This window comes from Periplaneta americana, chromosome 5, assembly GCF_040183065.1.
Source record: "Periplaneta americana isolate PAMFEO1 chromosome 5, P.americana_PAMFEO1_priV1, whole genome shotgun sequence".
NCBI lineage: Eukaryota > Metazoa > Arthropoda > Insecta > Blattodea > Blattidae > Periplaneta > Periplaneta americana.
In genome coordinates, this window is record NC_091121.1 from 61,892,585 (window position 1) to 61,908,601 (window position 16,017).

A 16,017-nucleotide genomic window follows, 5' to 3' on the forward strand; every position below is an offset into this window, starting at 1 on the left:
TAGCAGCCATGTCTACTTTAATTTCTGTTGGACCCACTCCCTGTTTTACAAAATATTTAATGACAACATGAAGCTCGATATTTTCCATTTTTACCAATGTATTCGGTGTACTAACTTCAAAATTAACTACACAAATTGTAATCAACAGAAAATTATAATTTTTCGTGCTTGAACTTATGTAAAATGGCCACTAACACTGGCGGAATTGTTGACACATTTTCAATACCATCTATGTGTCAGGCCATAAATTTTTCAAACACACCTAGTATATGTCAGTCTATTGACTTTTTGTATGTTCCTGGATACTTAACAGTATTAATCAGGTTCAACGAAAAAATTTATGGCCTTGTCAATCTTAAGAACCATAGCAAAAATTATTACTGTTTCCTTTTCACCATGAGTGGTGAGGGAGGGGGGGGGGGGGGACTTAATTTTATACTTACCAGCACTACGAGCAGGTGGAAATGGATCTCGCATGGCACGTATGAATGCTGATATTAGGACCTTTTGTCTAATCTGAGGATGCAAATGTTGGGCAATCTTGCCCAAGCACACTGTTGTATTAGTTCTGATGCCACCCTGAAACCAATAATTGGAGTGCAACAGTTATGTGAACGACAGTAATTACTGTTAATGCAATCACCTTCAGCTTGCTGCTTACCTGATCATCCTTGGACTGCAACCTGGCAAAATATCTCAACACCTCAACATTCAGGTTGTTATAATTGAGCTTCGGGGCGAGATGAATCACTGACTGAAACAAATCCATATTAGTATGAAAACTTTTCGCCTGGCAGCAGATGACACTTTCTCACCAACACACTCACCTTCACTGTCTGTTCACGTATGGTTGGATTTGTGTCCATGAAGCCATGTGCTACTTGAGGAAAGATTTGGTCATTCACAGTAGACGATTGTAAGTGACCTGCAAACAAACACAAAAGAGACTAACATTTCGAATATACCTATATTTAAAAAAAAAATAATTACAAAACATTTTATAAGCATTTATGAAAATGTAATATGAAAGTAATGTGATTTTACATGCAGTGCTTTTTTGGGGGCAGAAGGGAAGGAAAGTGTGGGATTAAATATAGATAGTGCAAATTATAAAAAAGTTGTCTTTTTTACTGTCTCATTAGAGAAAGTATTGATGCTGCAAAAGCACTGCTAGATTTTTGCGAAAATACAAGTTTTCAACATTCCTGATATTGAAAATGTAATTTTTAGCATGCTACGAGTATCTATAGGTCTATGGACAGAATTTATTTAGCTATTGGATGGATTTTATTCATATTCAGTATTTACGACTGAATTTACCTGAGAATGATGCACCTAAAACATAATAACTTTTAGTGAAAAATTAATTGGCCTTTATTTAAAAACAAAAACACAACTTTAAACATATTTATTCCTGCCACACACTTTAATATGCAGTCATAATGTTATCACAGGACTTATTTCCAAGGTGACCAGGCTGAAAAATGCTATACAATGCAGGGAAAAAGATTTCAACAAACTATTTTTTTAACATTTTATATTTTTGTAAATGTAGATGATATAAATGCCATAACATAAAAGTATGTCTACCTTAACAGAGTTATACTTTCTCGCTACCTCACTCTCCTATATTGGAGAGCAAGAGAGTTAATGGCTTTATTGCCAAGAGCTCAACAACAACACTTCTGTAAATATTCTCATCAAAATTAGTAAGAATATGATAGTAAAAGAATGCTTCCTTAAATCTCATAAATGTGAATGAAAATGTGTACTTTCTTAGCATGATATCAATAAAATGTAAAAATTGAAAACAGTAAGTTTTTAGAACTTTAAACTAAAATTTTAAATTTCATGTACATGTAATTGTAAATACTTGGACAACTTTCTTCATATTACACCATTCTATAAAGCAAACAACACAAATTAGGAAACAAACTAAAAGTTACATCCTAAAACATTCAGTCAGTGATGACATATTGATGACTCATAATGTGATATACATATGTGATCTCGAGATTTTCCTTCACTTCTATGTATGTGAAAAGCAGAATGAAGATATAATGAACTCAACTGAGACATTTATTTTCATATCCTGACATTACAAACTGTTGTCATAACCTAATTTGAATAGTGTCTTTCAGGCAAATTTAAAATCTATAAAACTGAAATGAAGCATAGTGGAATATTACAATCACTCACCTATGAAGTGTTCAAGCTGCTGCAGAAGTCGTATTCGTGTTGCTCTGTCTGTAGATGCAAATAACTTCACTACACATGGCACTATTTTTTTCTGGTAATCTGCCTCATCCAACAGACGTCCCAACTGAAAGAACAGTTTCAATGTTATGGAATCACAGAACTGCTCTTTGTCCAAATGGTGACTGTTACATTATTTATTATATCTAGAGAATGGAACTTCGATGTCTACAAATTCTTTGTTGTAATGAACTAAACTGAGAAACTGCAACAGTGACCAATAGAGTGGAAACACCTATTCCAATGTGAGTATTCATCACGTAGTCTTAATATTTTTCATACTCTTCAACTTCCTTGCATAAGAATTTAAATTAATGATAAGTTTGTCTTTTTTTTTCTGCATTATTTAAAGTTTATATTACTGAGGCGAAGTAGATATTCGTCTGAAGAAGATAAGAGGAAGACAGGTGACGAAGATATTGAAGATGGAAAAACTGAAGAACAAACAGGACAAAAGAAAATTTGAAGTAAATTTTCAAGAGAAAACTGCTACATTAGAATCCACACCTGAGAATAGTAATGAGTACTGTACTTATTTAAGAAGTTGTATACAGACAACAGCAGAAGGAACAATAGGATACACAGAAGGTGTGAAAATTAAGAAACCTTGGGTCACAGGAAAAATGTTGGAGACGATGGAGGAGAGGAGAAAATGAAAAAAACAACACAGAAGAACGTAGAAGAAACTACAGGTAACTAAACAACAAACTAAGAAAATAAACTGAAACTACAGGAAACTAAACAACGAACTAAGAAGATAAACTAATTAAGCAAAAGAAGATTGGATGAAAGAGAAATGTGAAGAAATAGAGGATCTAGAGCAGGGCCGGGCACCAAGAGCAGATTCTACTCTCTCACAGGGAGCCATATGACTTCTCTTCAACCCTTCTTCCCTGTCGAACACCGCGCAGTGTTGATACAGTGACAGATGAATATTAAGTGTGCCTGTTTAGCGATTGGATCCACTCCCAGTGCCCAGACCTGATCTAGAGAGAAAAGGAAGATATGATTTAATGTACCACGAAGTAAAATGTTTGGACTTCACAAATAAGAACAGGAAATCCATGTGTTTGATAGAGGACGACATCGAAAATGAAATAACAAACAAACAAGGAATACTAAACAGTATGACATATAGGGTACACACTGAGTGTTTGTGAAGTATATAATATAACATTTTTGAGTTGCTTTTTTGTGGTGTCACCATTTCCATGTACACATGACTACCAACAGAGATGATATATCCGTTTACAATCATAGAGGTTTTCTGTGGAAAATCTGTAGATTGTTGGAAAGTATCCCTAACCTTCCGTTGTGTGTGGTTTTTTTTTAACTTGAGGATGATTCTAGCCTGAAAATATATCTTTCCCCTTTATTTACTCCAAGATAGTTTTGTTTTTTTTATTTCAACGTCATCCTGAAGTTTGCAAATAACATTATCAATCCTAATTACAGACATTTACAAAAATTGCAATAATCATGTCGTGAAGGTAAGTACAATATATATATATATATATATATATATATATATATATATATATATATTTTTTTTTTAAGAAAATAATGGAGTGAATTACTTCATTATCAAGTGTCTATGCATTGGACTAATGTTAATGTTTTTTGTATATTTTAGTGTCTTTCGTCATGTATCACTGATATTCTTGTTGCATAGTTTCCCCTCCCCTCAGTGATCAAAGGACACACATAAACGATAGAATTTACCGTGCATCCAAATATGAAGATAAATTTTGTTTTCTGCATCATACACAAGCCTTTTGCCTCTCATAATCCCAAAAAATAAAATATTTGATCTCATTCATTCAAACTGTGCGGTTTAAGAAGATGCACGTCATTACCAGTCATTCAGTAGGAAAACTAATGCATGTACACACACATTTTCACTGTTTAAACATAAACAAATATATAAAGTAAATAGTAAATAGCACACGTAAATAAAAGGCAAAAACAAGAAATTAAAATAAATGCCTCCAGAGTTCTCAATATATTTCATGCAGAAAAGAACTAGAGAAATTTACACTTATGCAAATGGTCTGTGTTCATTACACATGTAAATCACAGAGGGTCACCCCAGCGAATAGGGATTATAAAGAATGGACACTTCGCGTCGGTACCTTTGATGTAGCCGGACTGATTTCAATGACCTTCAAGCCAGCTAAAGCATGAGATTCTGCTTTCTCCCTAGAGTTGGCGCTGACATCACACCAGCTAGCAATCGACACAGCGGAAATATAACACATAATTAATACATTTAGGTACATTATGTTCTCAAATAAAATAAAATGGATCCATAAAATAATAAATCCGTCATTAATTGTAATGTCTAGACTCTAGAGTTCCTTTATAATGAGAGTTGAGACGTTGACCCCAACAACAATTAAAATATGTAATGATTTGATAGCGCTGAAAATAGAAAAACAAAACTCTTACGAGAAGTAAAACCATATACCTATATTACATTATATACAAATATTAAACGAATTCGATACTTAATTTTATAATGTATTATATTATTTTATAATATAACTTATTACATCTGAAATATAAAATATTATTATTACAACTAGTTTGTCACTGAGAAATAAGGAAAAGCTGTTAACTTGAATTTATTTGAAGCAAAGCATTACTGGATTATGCAATAAGATAGGCGATGTTTGGATCCTGTGTCTCAACTCTATTCTCAATTATTATCTTAGTATATGCTCGATTACAGTAACCTCTAGCGCTTGAAAGTGGAACTAAACGCTGGCGCACAGAGAAACAAAACACAGGAAAATTCGCTCAGTGTCCATTCTTTATAATCCCTATTCACTGGTCACCCTGGGTGTCACAGTCAGTATAAATGGTGGACTTCTGTGCCCAAGGTTGCGGGATCAATCCCGGCCCAGGTCGATAGCATTTATGTGTGCTTAAATGCGACAGGCTCATGTCCCTAGATTTAGTGGCATGTAAAAGAACTCCTGTGGGACAAAATTCCAACACATCGGCGACGTTGATATAACCTAGGCAGTTGCGTCGTTAAATAAAACATAATTTAATTTACATCACAGAGGAAACTGGACTAGTAATAATTTCAGTCCTATGGGGGAAGGAGGCAATACAGTATTGAAAAGTGCAGAATCGAAACAGCCAATGGCTTCCCTTTGGGGACTACCAGAAATGGTAAATAATTTTTATACAGTTTTGTCTTCTTTCATTCGATTTAAATTTATTCTTAAGTCTTTCATGAACAATGGCAAAAAATGAAATATAATTGTAAGACAAATTCTGTAGCAAGAATATAAAAGCTGAACACATTATTTTGCCAAATTTAATGCTTCACTGTCTAAGTAGGAAAAGTCAAATAACTCACTGAAGGACTAATTGTGTGTAGTTCATTAAGATTTCATAGCAGTGTATTTTAATATAATACATACCCATAATACGAATGCCCTGGATTCCTGGATAAAAATGTTTTGGAAACAATTTACCAATCAGAATCATTTGAACTGATGTCATTGCTTAAAATCAGAAATGAAGTGTCAGGAATGAAACAGTCTATGCATATCAGTATAGGTCAACCTACAAAGAAAATTCAGCAATATCTTCTGGTTTAATCACCTTGAACATGGGCATAAGGACAGCAGATCCTGCATCTCCATACTCAAATGCTGTAATCAGCTGTGGCAGGATCTTATGACGACATACATTTTCAGGAAAATTGTCTAGCTGAGGTGTGATAGCACTAAAGAAACGGTTCTTCTCTCCTTTATCCTTTATCTGAATCTCCTCTAAGAAGAGTAGAGTATCCACCAGATCATTCTTGAAGTAGCCACCAATCTTGCGACAGCGAGTAATAATGTCTGCAGGGTTTGGCCTAGATGACGGATTTGCACCCACTAATTCACAATATACTGCACTCAGCTGTTTTGGAATCTGTAATAATTCACATAATATTTATTTCTCTAAGTAAATTGACATACCAACTGCTGAAATGCAAATTTATTTTTATAAAATGATGAAAGTTCAGATACAGCATTACTATTAAATATTCATTTCTTTGTTAACTCATTTTTACAACAGGTATTTCAGATTTACAACAGCTCACTATCTTAGCTTACAAACCAAAATTATAAATGAAAAGGATTATGATTACAATCTACAAACTCAAATTATATGCAATAAGCAGGGCCGGGTATTTATGGAGATTGCGAAAATCATGACATAATAGATAAACAATAGATTTTTACTAATCTTTACGAATTAAGTGATTCTGATTAATAATATGCGAATAAAACAATAATTGCGACAAATTGCGAAATAGAGTCCTAATAGCGAAATAGAACACATTCGCGAATTATTACTATTATGTCGTTTTATAACGAATTTCTTATTCTGAGTTCTTTTTTCGGAATTTTTTTCACTTGAATTTATTATAGGCTACATTACATGGTATTCTGGATGTTCTGATTACATTAGTGAACTCAAAAGACGGAGAATTCAATATTTCACTAATAATTTGAAAGTGTTAATTTGAGGGCTGCAAGTTTTTTTCATTTTTAAGGAATGTGTGTTAAATACAATCTCAATTCAACAAATATTGTCTATTGGCCATACCGTACCTTTATCAGAATCCAAAGAACCTTCAATGTTAATTATTTGGAAAGTAATATTCATACTGAGTTAATACTCCAATTCCAAAATAACTGTATTTTTCAAATTTTCCATTAATCTCCGCCAAGAGTACAAACCAATCTCCAACAATCTCCGCTAACACCAATATTATAAAACACAAACGATAAAATTAATCTTCATAAATACCTGCCCCTAACAATAAGAAATAGTCGCAGCTAAAATTCACAAAATAATTACCAGAAACCTTTAAATGAAAAATGCGCTATACTGGAGAATTAGCACGGCCACTTTGAACCGTGCCGTTACGTTTACCACCAAATTTAAGTAAATACACAATGTCACCAACATAAGAACATGACGTTGGTGTGTGGCGTAGTTGGCGGGAGAAATTTTTTCTCTCTCTGTCTACCTCCTTCGTTCTGAACATTATTGAGAGATAGCACCACTGTTAGCGACAATGTGTATTTGCGTAAATATTGCGAGTAAATTATGAGGAGTGCCTTAGATGAGAGGCTCGGGACAGAAACAGTTTTGCTGTAGCGCATGCGCGGACCTCTCATGCAGTGGGAGCGTGATCCTTACTTGAATTTATTTTTGCGTGTACTTGCAGATTAAATGATTGAGATCCCTTCTTGCTCCGGTTACAGGCCTTGCATTACGAAGGTTATGTTATGTTAGCTTAGATTAGGTTAGGTTAGCTTAGGTTAGGTTAGATTAGATTAGCTTTGGTTAGGTTAGATTAGCTTTGGTTAGGTTAGATTAGTTTTGGTTAGGTTAGCTTAGCTTTGGTTAGGTTAGGTTAGCTTTGGTTAGGTTAGGTTAGCTTTGGTTAGGTTAGCTTGATTTGATTCGTCCATGTAGTAGTTAAAATTATATAATATGACAGTTTTTGATTCGTAATATTGTTAAAAAATAATAGGCCTATAATGAAAGCGGTGAATAATTTCATGGTCCTTAAATTTTTTTTCGTAAAAGGCTAGGTATTTTTCGATAGGCCAGAAATAAAACAGCAACGCCGTCATAATTACGTACTTTACGCTTTGGCGAACATTAACCGGAAATTTACTTTCCGTCATTTTAATTGTATTCCGTGAAACATACCTTTTTTCCTGTTAATTTCCTTGTGATAACCTAGTTTATTATCTTATTACATCTTCATTTTCTTTTAATGCATTCAAAAAACCGCCGTTGTACTACATAAAACCTTGAACTAGACTAATGGAGTGAATTATTTAAGAATATAGTCGCGAATTTGACTACCACCATTTCGATTATATTTTGTTTGATACGGCTCGGTACGGCCCGGTGACTAGTGGCCAGCGAGTAGAGTCGACTATCGATATTGGTCTGCCGTGCGTATTATCCAGTTGTTCCGAAAAATGTATAAAGGTAAAAATATTACTTTCTCTACCAATTTACTACTGTGCAAAACTTTAGCAAATATGTAATAGAATATTTAGCTGAGGAGGCAAAATAAATAAAGCATAATCCTAACAAAGGCCTCATATAATTCAATCAAATTAAATACATTTAATTTCAGATTTGTAACTTAAAATTTCAGCTTCCTGAAATTATATACTATTTGTAAATAAGAAATAATTATGAAAGTATGTAATTCAAGATAAAATACTTCTACACAGTAAGTGACCAAGTAGATGATACTAAATAAAACCTAAAGATCTGACTCAACACTCTCCATCATCCTCATAAATGTAACATATACCTTCGAAATTCTCGCAGTCTTGAAGGTATTAATAAAAATATTCATGATATAACTTTATATAGGTGGTACAAAGAAAAATTATAGTCTTAAAATAGTACATTTTATTTCCTTCTTTGTGTATATAAGGAGAGAGAGAAAAGCGCGCATGCACGCACACACACACCCCCCCCTCCACCCCCAGCGTGTATAAAGGCAGTAACATGTTGAATAGAAATCAGAAAATATTGAGAACAATGACAGTTTTGCTGTTTACCTTTATTACCATCTACATTTTTACTATTATAAAACTCTTACTGTGATTGTCGGACTTAAATAACGCGTAATCATTCACTTTTACTTCCATGTAATGTATTCAAATATTCTACTCACATTTTCCAAATCCTTTAATGAACTTTGTTGTGGGAGAGGACCATTGAAAGCTTCCCATATCAGGCATCCAAGTCCCCACATATCCGTGGAACTGAAAGAAAATACAAAAACTTGCACCTATTTATGTGACAATTCAGTTGTGTTTTTAATATAATATAATTTACTTAGTTTTTTTTAAATTCAATCTTCAGGAAATGTGATTTAAATATGTTGTTGTTATTTTACATTTTACTAAAAATTTTAGAAAAATTGCACTGTTCCCTTTAACAATAAATTACATAATTATTCAATGCACAACACTGAACTTTTGTCACAAAAATCTCAATACAGAACTTTTCAGTTACTTTGTAGCATTTCGAACTGTTTATAATTATAGTAATTTATTTAGAAAATTTCAACTGAAAAGATTTCTTTAGTTTTCTTGCTATCAGAAGAAAATAAAATTCTACATAAAGTGGCATACAAGAATATTTACCCATCTCCTAGAATAAGCAAAATTTTACTGTAACACTAAGGAGCACTGCTGCACACCAGTTGAATCATTCAGCATAAACAATTTAACAAAAGTTCGTGTAAAAAAATATTAAATATAAGAAGTTAAAGCATCATTTACACTCTCAAATTAAGCAAGAAGATCCTAATAACCGTCTCCTTTCGTTTTCCAAATATTTTTGACAACTGCTAATTATATTATCCATTATTCACTGCAGTTACCTTAGCAAAATGAAGGCAATACTTGACACACAAATTTTCAGTTCTTCCGGGATATACAGACTTGTTTTGTACACTACCTATACATCCTCTGATTGAGATTCCAGCTGATATGTACATCTATTATCAGGCAGTATACCTCACTTGACGATATGTGTCAGAGGAGGAACAATTGTTTTGTATCCATTTGAAGTCTGACTAGTGTAATAAGTAGCTAGACTAGACGGCAATTCGGAAGGCGGGTGGCCACTAGATGCGCCGTAGCCTGTATGGCATGTGACGTCACAAGCTTGAACAGGAGAACCAATCAGAATCAGTCTATAACAAGCACTTCCTGAGTTCGTTTGTTCACGTGCGAGTGTTTCAGTACATTGAATAAGTAAAACTAACATTTACTATGTGTATGTAAGGTAAATAAATGGAAGAAGAGACTGTAAAAACACAAGTATTACACAAGCAGGCGCGGAAAATAGTGTTTAAAGTGTATAATTATTATAAAAACGTTAACGAGCAGAACGCTGCCGGCTATCTTGATGCTGGCAGCAACGTTGCCAACGTGCAAGAAACGACTGCAGAAGCATGTGGTGTGGGATTGAGAAACGTGCAAAGAATATTGTTAGTGAAGGAAAGAGGGTTTGTTTGGTGTCATGCTTACAGTAATCAACGGCTAAGGTTATTATTGTCTTTTGATAATTTAAATTCTCTCCTGCGCTATTTGTATTGTACGTGCGTGAAGTACGATGTGGCAATGTTGTACGCTGCCTTGCTCTCTCTATCTGTCTCTCTCGACGCAAACGCTAGCAGACAACCCGCCTTCCGAATTGCCGTGGACTCTAGTTGGCAATGTATGCAATGGAAGGGGAAAGGAACTGGCAATCCTACCCTATCTCCTGACCTAGTTGCCTCATAAGTGGAGCCTTCTTGGTATCACTTGTGAGGTTCAGACCTGTCTTTGGACAGTTGACTAAACAACAGCTACCTGTACTCGAATACTGCAAGAATGGCTTGCATGAAAATGTTGTCTTTATGTGTTGTGGCAAAATCTTACTAAAAAAAAAAAAAAAACAACTGATACAAAATCATTCTCAGTTACCTACTGATATTAATATAATAATGTCGTGGAAAAAATTAGACCTATTACTGTATGTTCTTGCTGCTAATGGTGAACCATACTGTATTTTCGCATCAAGGAGGGACATTTCTGGAGCTCTTGCGGTATGATAATTTTGTATGGCCAATAAGAAAGGAACTAACTAATTTCATCCAAACATCTGGTTAATACATTTTCATAGAATAGATAACAAAAAATGTTGTCAAAATTCATTTTGATCTGACGTTCTTTCATCTAAATCAGGTCATAAGCAAACTGAAAGAAAATTAAAGACAATGAAATGAATATACAAGGTTTGACAGTTCCCAAAATTGAGCACTTGTGGTCTTGGTAATTCTTAATTTGTGCACCTCGTCCATATGTATCTCATAAGACTATAGTCCAGTGAGATTTTTAATTGACATGCTCTCACAAATTTTCATAAATTCTGTCACGTGACATCCAAGAGCAAGGGTTGCAAATGGACTATTCATCTTCATTCATCAACAACCACATGCAGTAAAGCTGCACATGAGACTAACAGAGGCAAAGAATACATATCATTATACCACTGTGGCTGACGTAAATGAACATGAATGTATGCTACACATGAAATTTCTGGGAAGTCAACAATATAAAAATGATTACATTTGAACCAAAAGTAATCAATTAAATGTTTTTAAGAAAATATAATTATGAGCCAGTCTACACTGCAATATTATATCAATTCAAGCCAGACACAATTTTCTCTAGCCTTAAGAGTTTATATCATAAGAAAGTGATGCTTGTTCAAGTGACTGGTCAGTACCTTCAAGAGTTATTTGAGAATTAATAACGCCAATACCCCACCCAGTCGCTTACCATTTGGTAATAAGTCGTTGCTTACTAGGGTCAGATTTTTCAGGAGGATCATACTTCTCCAATGCTGGTAGGATTTTGATTGGCAGGCCTGTGCCCTCACTAGCACCTGCCACATATTCCACTCCACCCAGCTTCCACTCTCCAGCTGCATTGACAAACACTGAAGACAGGCAGACGTTGTTGTGTCGTAAGTTGCCATCATTATTAAGAAAACTAAGGGCACGCTACAAACAAGAACGAGCATATCACCACTTCTGATTCATCATAAATATAACATCCAAGAGTACTATCTATTTATGTTGATACGAGATTTTATGCAGAAGATAAATAATGAACTAGTGATTACTAAGATAGGGTTACTTATGTCCCAGATTTTCCAGGATTTACCAGATTCTGCCTGTAAGGCTAGTGTCCTGAAAAAGACTGTCGAAACTAAAAATTGTTCCAATTTTTTTTACTTTAAGACTAATAATTCGACTTTAAAGGATTTCATAATAACATATCTTTCAATATTGCATTTTTCATGTATCTTTCACTGTTGCCCCATGCATAAATAAGCAATTAGATGTTTAACATAAAAAGTGGTAGATAAAGGAAAGTTGTTGTTGTTGTTTTCTAATGCCAGGCGTTTGATAATAAAGTCATTTGACCTCTTGCACTCCAATATTTTTCAAAGATATTATCATGATCAGCCAATGAAGCACAGATTTTGAGGTCTTCCGAATCCATTTCATGGTTTGAGTTGCACAATGGGCAGTTAGGGGACTGATATATTCCAATTCTATGCAGGTGTTTAGCCAAACAATCATGGCCTGTTGCCAATCTAAATGCAGCTACAGACGATTTTCGTGGTAAATCGGGAATTATTGGAGTGAAAAATGGCAAGTTGTAGCCGATTTAAGTGAACACCATATTTTAACGTTTTGGTGGCTACTTCATTCACACACAACCCCCAGAATGTCTGGAGGACCTGTTGGTCGACGGGTCCATTGGACCTAGCTGGGAGATCTTGTTGATCACCAGCTTTCCCTCCTTAAGCCACTTTAGTGCCATAGCAGGTCAGCACTAGGAACAGAAAAGTAGAAAGAGGAGGAAGGAAAGGGAAATGAACCCCTAGGCCTCGAATGCTCTAATGCCGTCAGGGTCGAAGAAAGTAAGAGTTCAGTCAAAGGACTAGATAGGAAAGGGTAAAGAGGGAATTAGGTATTGGTTAGAGGAAAATTATACCAAATTCAGTCATTAACTCATCAAGCTGACCAGTGCTAATTGATGAGTAGCCCCTCTCTTTAGTTCAGCTTGTAAAATTATGCTTACTAACAGCTGCAGATAAAGGAAAGTGCAATCTATCCACGAATATAATAAAATAATTTTAACTTTGCACAATCAAATACAGTTCTAGATCTATAGTGTTGATGGCGAGATAAGGCCGAGAATTCGTCATGTGATTACCTAACACTCACTTTACAGTTAGAGAAAACCTTGGAAAAAACCCAACCAGGTAATCAACTTATGTAGGAATCAAACCGATACCCAAGTGCACTTCTAGATCAATAGCAGGTAAATGCTCTCCTATGTGTTCTATGACAGAAACATATTAATTAATTAAAATGACCTCCCAAAAAATAATTTCAAGAATAAACTCTTATCTGCATTCCTTCTGAAGAAAAAACTAAATTCTAATAAAAGTCACATTCCTTCAAAATACTGACTGAAATAAATGTTACTATAAGTACTAAATTTTATAATTACAATTCATGTTGTCTGCTATTACTTTAATCTGTATGCATAGCATCTATTTAGACGTGTTTCAACTTATAAAATATATTCTGATGGATACAATCCTTATGCAGTATTAAATTACAATTGTTAACGTGTAACAATTTTCAAATAATATTCAATTGGGTTTGCCACCTTTCTTTGAACTTTGGACCAGATATTTTTGGGACTGTACAGGTCATATGTAACAAGTACAACATGAAGTATCACATGCATGATTCTATGCATGATAGTGTGTCAATGAAGCATGAATGCCATTGTTACTTTACAATATGTTACTTGCAGAATTATGGTAGTATAATAATTATGTCGGAATAGCTGACTCTTTAACGCAAATTGTAATGTGTAAAGCCATCCTCAATAAGTGTCACATGGTTGGATGACATCCATTCAAAATGGAAAATCGTTATGAGACACACAACAAGAACCTGTTACAGACCATTTGGACAGCAGTACGACCATGTAAAGAAAGATGCGTAATTATTACAACTCTAAACGCGAAAAACAGCTGTACTATGTTCTCTATACTTACTTACTTATGGCTTTTAAGGAACCCGGAGGTTCATTGCCATCCTCACATAAGCCCGCCATCAGTCCCTATCCTGAGCAGAATTAATCCAATCCCTACCATCATATCCCACCTCTCTCAAATCCAGTTTAATATTATCCTTCCATCTATGTCTCGACCTCCCCAAAGGTATTTTTCTCTCTAGCCTCCCAACTAACACTCTACATGAACTTCTGTATTCGCTCATATGTGCTACATGTTCTGTCCATCTCAAACATCTCGATTTAATGTTCCTAATTATGTCAGGTGAAGAATACAATGCGTACAGTTCTGCATTGTGTAACTTTCTCCATTCTCCTGTAACTTCATTCCTCTTAGCTCCAAATATTTTCCTAAGCACCTTATTCTCAAACACTCTTAATCTCTGTTCCGCTCTCAAAGTGAGAGTCCAAGTTTCACAAGCATACAGAAAAACAGGTAACGCGAACAGGTAATAAAACTGTTTTATAAATTCTAACTTTCAGCTTTTTTGAGAACAGACTGGATGACAAAAGCTTCTCAACGGAATAATAACAAGCATTTCCCATATTTATTCTTAAATATGTAAAATAAATAAGCTATGTTTTCTATACTAATGTAATAATACAACATGCCATAAATATGGAATGAAAAAGAATATACGGTATAAGCAAATTGATTTGGGAATAAAGAAATAATCTGTCTGTGGAACCTAAATCCAATAGCTATAAAAATATTCTGATAACCTGTATAAAACTCTTGTAAATACACAGGAAATACAGTGTAAGAATGCAATGAAAACGTTAACAACTTCAGGACATACTACTGAAAGGAAGAGAAAAAAGTAGGAACATCTAGTTAAGATACAGAGGCTTTAAAAAATCTGTATTATCCAAATAATGCCAACATATTCGTCACACATTCTCAAATTATTCTTACATTAAACTGGATTCATACTTCGTTTATAAGATTATAAGATAACTGAGACTGGTTCCATATTCGGTGTTTAACCCAGATCTCTTTATATATTTATTTCTCCTTTCCTGTTGTATATAAACGATAGTGTGGGCATTTTTATGTGTGTGTGTATCTAATGCTCTGGATTTAACAATGAAGTCATCATCCTTCTTGCTTCCCAATATTTTGATGGAAGGTCCACAAATGTCCTAAGAGTTTCACAATTAGCCAGGTGCTCCATCTCCATGTCCTCTTCTCTGGTGCACAGTAAGCATTTAGGTGAATTCAGTACTCCAATACGATGGAGGTGTTTACTGAGGCAATCATGACCAGTAATCAAACTAAACATGGCCACGGCAGATTTTCGAGGTAGATCAGCATTTTTATGTCAAATGTGTTTAACACCATATGGTTAAGGAATGAAAAGCTGTTTTGGTATATTACAGCGAGGTGTTGGTTTGAAACTTTTGAGACTATCATTCAAACCATGTTGAACTGCCATTGTGGTTCAAGTTGCAGTGTGAACTGTGAAACAATCAATAATCATAAATCTAACCAGTAAACTATATTCTACTACTTTTAATCAAATTATATATACTACTACTGTTAACCATATTACAGAATAAATTTAACAGTGCCAATTCCATGTGATATCACCACGGCATGGCGCGTTCTCAGGTTGAGGATAGAGGAGACGGCCTCCAGATATGGAGGGTAGCTGCGAATATATTGAATAAGCAGTCGTGGACAGCCGATAAGGGGTGGTCCTCCAGCTTGGGGGTTGGGTGAAGGGCTAACAACCCATCACCGTAGAAAACAGCTTGTTACGAAACCTAACAGTAACCCTCGGAATGGGACTAGTTCCATTAATTAAAATGTCTTAATGAAACTTACAGCAGAATCCATATAGGCCAGTTTCTATCTGATGCTTTTCCAATTCACTGCGGGCTAAAGCAGGGAGATGCATTATCACCATTACTTTTTAACTTCGCTCTAGAATATGCCATTAGAAAAGTTCAGGATAACACAGAGGGTTTGAAATTGAACGGGTTACATCAGCTTCTTGTCTATGCGGATGACGTGAATATGTTAGGAGAAAATCCACAACCGATTAGG

General features: G+C 34.7%; 1 protein-coding gene across 1 annotated transcript in view; it reads right to left on the minus strand.

Moving 5' to 3' along the window:
- Window positions 1–16,017, minus strand: part of yata (N-terminal kinase-like protein yata) — a 41,893-nt gene that overhangs the window by 19,981 nt on the left and 5,895 nt on the right. Inside the window, exons 4-10 of the mRNA XM_069825813.1 lie at window positions 11,643–11,866; window positions 8,981–9,071; window positions 5,875–6,189; window positions 2,200–2,323; window positions 828–925; window positions 662–754; window positions 444–579 (exon numbers count right to left, since the gene is read on the minus strand). Coding sequence (XP_069681914.1) covers window positions 444–579; window positions 662–754; window positions 828–925; window positions 2,200–2,323; window positions 5,875–6,189; window positions 8,981–9,071; window positions 11,643–11,866 — 1,081 coding nt within the window. The remainder of the gene's footprint in view (window positions 1–443; window positions 580–661; window positions 755–827; window positions 926–2,199; window positions 2,324–5,874; window positions 6,190–8,980; window positions 9,072–11,642; window positions 11,867–16,017) is intronic.